Genomic DNA, 6203 nt, shown 5'->3' with positions numbered 1-6203 from the left:
ATAGAAGATACAGATGAACTATATCATGGTACCCGAAGCCGCAGCCTCATGCTTTTTTTGTTAACGGGGAGGGAACCTTCAAAAGGTCCCCATCTCGGAAGGAGGTCTGCGGCTACAGACCAACCCTCAAGATGGGGTATGTGGGATTCATCGTGACGCTGAGCCCGTCAAGCGGACCTGGCAGCCGATGCGACCCAACTAAACCACTCCTCGACCTGATCCGAAACCTGCCGATGCGCTGAGTACTACGATGGAACCTGCATCCTGAACCTAAGCTCCTGCTGCTGCTCTGGTTACTCGTCGCTGCTGCTGCTGCTTCCGTTGTAGTTGTAGTCCTTTGTGTGCGGTTATGGCGGCAGTTGTTGCTGGCTTGGTTGTTCCGTGTTCCGTCGTCATTGTTGTCGCCTCCGTCTTGCCGTTGGTGGACTTTCCTCATTCTACCTCACTTGGAGGTTTCTGAAGATGGTCCGAGCGGCAGTCCGGACTGCTTCCCAGGTGTCGCGGTTGGCACACATTTCCGCCGCCAGATTGTCCATCGTCAGGCGGGTGTTCACACACCGGGCAGTTTGGCGAGCCGTCGAGGATGCTTTTCTCTACGAAGTAGCTCCGAAAAAAACCCACGCCCTGTAAAGAGTTGAGATGGATAAAAATCTATTTCTACGTGCTTACGATTTACCCAGGACATAATGTCCGGGATAAGTCTCCTCGTCTTCATCCCCGGCAATCCCTGCTGCTCTGTTCCGGCTGTCCACTGTTGTTGCCAGCGTTCCATGGTCTCCTCTCTGCGTCGCTTTCGTATGTCTGGTCCAGTATATCCCCTCGCTACCTTGTCGTCTTGGCAGCGAATATCCTCCACTAGGAGGAGGACTAGCGGGATAGTACTTGCGACCACGCAAGCTGCATCGTAGGAAACCGTCTGGAAGGCGCTGGATACTCGGATTACCCCTGTGTGGTGTGTCCTCTGAATGGTTGTGCGATGAATATCTCTCTGTAGAAGTGTCCGTCCCCACGATGGTGCCGCGTAACGAACAATGCTATTCCCAACGTTAACCAGGGCACTCCTTCTGCTGCTTTTGGGGCCACACTTGTTCGGCATCAGAGCGGTCAAGGCATTAGCGATACGCGTTGCCTTGGTGCAGACCTTCTCCAAATGCCGACCGTAGTGCTGCTTGCGGCAGAGCTCGACGCCGAGGTACTTGAGCGATTCCGTGGAAATGATCGTGTGTGTCCCCCCGCCTGTAGTTGACCTACTTGCGGGTTGTGATGTGTGCAGAAGATCATGTAGCCGGTCTTTTGATGGGCCAGCCTCAGACCTACTGCATCCATCCAACGCTCGATCAACTCCAGGTTCCTCGTAGCATGGTTGCTGATTTCCTGTGGGTCACTAACGATAAGGGTGAACGCCACATCATCCGCAAATCCAATAATGTCCGCACGCTTCCCGGACAGTTCCAGACGTAGAAGGTCGTCGTACATGACGTTCCACAGTGTTAGCCCTAGAATCGAACCCTGTGGAACACCTGCCGTCACTGGTAGCGAGACCATTCCTTCGTCCGTCTCGTAATGGAGCGTGCGATTGATGAAGTAGTTCCGCAGCAACGCCTGGAGGTACAATGGCGTGTTTCTTCGCGCAGCCACATGCTTTGGAGTAGGCTTGTTCTACACGCTGAAGATGCGTACCCAGAGCGAAATTAGTAATTAATTCGAATCATGTGTTCAACACGATTTCTTCAGATGTCGTAGAAGCTTCAAGGACACTTGAAGTTACAAGGTCTGTTCTCGAACCGTGCAGGGATTTTGTGAGGCACGCATGCTCTAGTGCGGTAAGATAATCCTATCGAAAAAGGATCCTCCAAAGCACCCTGTTTGACCAATTGATGTAGCCAAAACCGATAGTATGTTCTAGGGACGATCCGTAGTTTTAAAATTAGTTGCTTTTGAAATTATCCTTCATTTTCATTAAAAAAGAACCGGAAGTTGTCGTCCATTGTATAGTTTGAAAAACTGCGACATATTTTTACGACCATTATGCATTAAAATCTTTGTTTACTTTTTTATTTATAATTAATTATGACGACAAGTAAAATGCAATAAAATTTTTACATAGCTAAAATAACTTTAAGAATGCTAGGCCCAGTTGGAAAAAGTTATTACAGTTTACCTAAACTTCAATTCAGATGGGTGCATCAAAACAAGTTGGAGTCATTAATTCCTTGGGTCTGACCGAGGATTCGTACATATTATTATTTGAAAGGGGTATCCTCACACAGCTCTACCAATCATTAGAAATCAATCACAACCAGCTGTTTTTTTATTCATAAAGGACTCAACCAGCTGTTTGGCCATTCGAAAAGTAGGACGTTAAGTAATTCCAAGTGTGTTTGCGAGTTCTTGTGCTTCTTGATATAATAAAAATCTCCACTATTCCTTATTCCTCCGGGGTATTCCGAATTCCTCAAGCAAGGTGCTTGAAGTAAACACATTGAGAATGACCTGAAATTCAACTCAGTAGTAAAAAAGGAATGAAAGACGTCACAGCAGTGGTGGATCTAATTTCTTGCTCCTTTGCCTGCAATAAAACCGTCAATTCGGGCATGTTTTAAAAAAAATGAAGCTCAAACATAAAACCAAATTAAATATAAAATTGTAAACATTGAAATAAGACAGCTTCATTCTTGAAAAAAAATGTCGTTGTGGTTGAGCTTTTTCAATATAATGTATTAATGTTTAATCATTTCAACGAACTAGAAACCTTGAAAAGGTATAAAGCTAAAACTAAAATACTGTTTTTGTCTTGATCTGTGCCTCAAAGTCCTCAAAAAATCATCCTGCTTTCCTTGAATGGATTGATTATAAGCAGGAAAGTGTCGTACGGAATTTATCATTCCTTTTTGTTCTTCGTTTTTCAAAACATTTTCTGGACAATAATCACTTTTATCTCTATCTGTACCACCTCTCATCATACCTATGTGCCCACTCAGCAAACGATGATTGATCACCATCAACACCACTTGCACTGAAGCACCCGTTAAAATTAGACTACTTTATGTCACTTTTACAGCAAAAGTAAACGTTTAATTGATCACCCCGAGCCAATCATCGATCATCGAACGCCACTGGGCACGCGGCTCAGAAAGATCGACCCGTCCTAGATTGATCGAATGTACGATAAGATACTTGATGTCACCAAGCAGAACGCTCTCACCGCTACAGTGCGCGAGTATTTCCTGACAGAACACATGTTTCCGTTGTTGTTGAGTTCGGCATTCCCTCATGCCTGTCTCGCGATGAATCGAACCCGATATCAAAAGGGAGCAAACGATCAATACCACCTTGTGTCTGCGGAGCAGGTGGCTTCCACCGAAGGTACTTCATTCACCTGTATTCATCCCTCCCCTGGAAATGGGATCGATCCTTGCTTGAATGCTTGCGATTTTGAACCAAGCAAAAACGGAACCAAACTCTCCCGATTACATCGCTAACATCGGTTGGTTCTTGTTGCCTTTTTTTTTTGCTATTTCTTCAGCTGTATCGATCTCACCCTTTATGCAGTCGGCTCCAACAGCAACCATCGTTAACCCAAAAAAAAAAATACAAAAGCAACAAAAAGGTGCTCCATTATGGATGTGACCACGGTGCGCGGTACAGCGTGCTTTTCCAGGCAGGCAGGAAGGCAATTGCCACTTTTCCCGCCCATTGTTTGACCACCGATAGGCAGCGCTGCTCAAACATGCAACTCGAACCGGGCAGTCAATCAGGAGCCTCCCCGGAGTTGGGGCTGGGTGGGAGGGGGAGGTCCTGCCGTTCGATGCAGAATACACCACACGAGTGGTGGAGGATTAACGATTTTTAAATTGCTAGTAATGTTCCCGTACGGCACCAGCGGGAATACGGTGTTTCGGAACCGATCGCAATCGTTCCGAGTGTTTTCGCTGTATGTGTATGTGTGTGCTGTTCAACGTTGCTTCACGGACGTGCCACAACACGGCCAAAACCTTCGAGTTGGTCCGATCCGAAACGGCATAATTTACAAAACGGCCACGAGCTCAACGATGGGAACTGCCCGAAATGGGACGCACATGGCGCATTCCACTTGGCATTTAGGGAAAAACCCCAACACCAAGCACCATTTTGTGCACAAACATTGCCCCCTTCAAGGGAGCGAGAAGGGGGGGGGGGGAGGGGGGGGTGCGAAACCGTTCTTCCGTGGCAGTTAGTGAACCTGACGATCCAGCACGGTTCGGGGTGCTATTGTGTGGCGAATGAATTATTGTAAGCGAGCCTGCGGAAACGCAAGCAAAACGGGCTTGCAAATGCAAACTCGGTTCCGCAAAAAAGGGTGCACACACACACACACATACACTTCTTCCGATGGTAAATGGGAAAAGAAAGCGAACCGGGCGAACTGGAAAGGTACAACAAAAGCGCCATTTTGTCTTGCATCGCTAGAATGGGGGAACACGGACCATTGGAAACGGGGCTTACATTATGCTTCAAGGTGTGCAGCTACAGTTACCGCTCGTTGGACATTAAATTTTGCTTTATTCGGACCAGAAATTTCTTATAAAACTCCGGAAGCAGATAAGCCGTGCAGCACCAGGGCGGGCGTATTGTTTGCTGATTTAGATAAGCAAAACTCCGGGTTTTGAAATTCCCCTTTTCTTGCCTGCTTTTGCCATTATGGTGAAGAACAGAAGAGCCAACATCGTGGGGAAGGTAAGAGGTGGGCAGCGAAGGCAGCCAAGGGTTCATTGAAATTTATGGCAAGTTGCGTTCGCATGAGGTTTCGTGAAATTAGTGATTATGGGTCGTTCTTTCCTCTTTTCTTACTACCGTTTCTCTGCTGATGCTTCACAGCAGGCTTAGACGACGAAAGGGGAGCAGCAAGCGACAGATTGTTTGATACAAAGAGATAATCGTATAATCGGGTTGTTTGAGTTGAAGAAAGGGTCACAAAAAATGCCATAACAGTAGAATTTAATTATAGCTTATAGCTGTGTGGCGGCTGCTAACCATGTGTCAAAAATGCCAGTTGGGTAACGTCAAACTATAAGTACAGTTAGCAATGGCGATTGGAGTTAGAAAAAGGGTGTTATACTAAGAGTAGTATGCTTAGAATTCTGTGGCGAATTTAGACTTTTTAGGGCCTTAAGCGGAGTGGAAATATGGGCCCTTTATCCCATTGAATCTAAGCTCGGTAAGTTTCCAATTTTTGCTATCGGTTTGAAGTCATGTAATCGGATTTATAACTAACTTTTTTCCTACACTTACTTGTTTAATTAACTATGAACATTGATCTAAATATGGCAAAAACTACAGACTATGTAAGGCGGAGGGATCGGTATAAGTTGTTTCACTAAAAGATGCGCTGCCTAAAGAGACCGATTACTAAACGTCCTAATCGGACTATAAATTATTCGTTGATTTTCCACGGGCTAAGGAGTTCCTTAAAACTGTCGGAAAATTCCGCCAGCAGCTAATTCCGCCATCCAGTATGCTGCACGCCTTGATGGGACCGAAATTCAGCAGAAAAACTTTTTTTGTGTAACAACTAGGCGACAGTTAAAGGAATCGAGGTGAAGTGTTCCACAAAAAGATGCGTGATTCAAAGCCGATGTGCTGTACGCTCCGATCGGACCATTAATGAGCGAGCTATCACCGATTGTCCACAGGAATGTTTTGGTTTTCCGCAATAACTGGGTGAGGGAGTGGATGGATCGGGTTGAGGTGTTCTGCAAAAAAGTGCGCGGCTCAAAGACGCATCCAACGGTATACCGGACGCCAGGATCGGACCAAGAATGGCCGAGTCATCGCCGATTTTCCACGGGAATGTTTAGGTTTTTCCGCAATAACTGGTTGAGGGGGTGGATGGATCGGGTTTGAGTGTTGCGCAAAAAGGTGCGAGGCCCAAAGACGCATCCAACGGTGTACCGGACGCAGGGATCGGACCAGGAATGGCCGAGTTATCGAAGATTTTCCACGGAAATGTTTTGGTTTTTCCGCAATAACTGAGTGAGAGGGTGGAGGGATCGGGTTGAGGTGTTGCGCAAAAGGTGCGCAGCTCAAAGACACATCCAACGGTATACCGGACGCCAGGATCGGACCAAGAATGGCCGAGTTATCGCGGATTTTCCACGGAAATGTTTTGGTTTTTCCGCAATAACTGGGTGAGGGGGTAGATGGATCGGGTTGAGGTGTTGCGC

At 46.6% G+C, this 6203-nt stretch overlaps 1 protein-coding gene across 1 annotated transcript; it reads right to left on the bottom strand.

Annotated features, from left to right (window-relative positions):
• Positions 1–548: 548 nt before the first annotated feature.
• On the bottom strand, positions 549–1476 carry LOC126568626 (uncharacterized; the record flags this gene model as incomplete). Its single annotated transcript, XM_050225133.1, is given in 3 exon segments — positions 549–614; positions 616–624; positions 1252–1476. Coding segments are annotated over 3 exon segments (300 nt in total), but the record flags the coding sequence as incomplete, so codon positions are not given.
• Between the last annotated feature and the right edge of the window lie 4727 nt (positions 1477–6203).

The sequence above is a fragment of the Anopheles maculipalpis genome, chromosome 2RL, assembly GCF_943734695.1.
Source record: "Anopheles maculipalpis chromosome 2RL, idAnoMacuDA_375_x, whole genome shotgun sequence".
Taxonomy (NCBI): Eukaryota; Metazoa; Arthropoda; class Insecta; order Diptera; family Culicidae; genus Anopheles; species Anopheles maculipalpis.
This window is presented reverse-complemented; position numbering and strand designations above follow the sequence as displayed.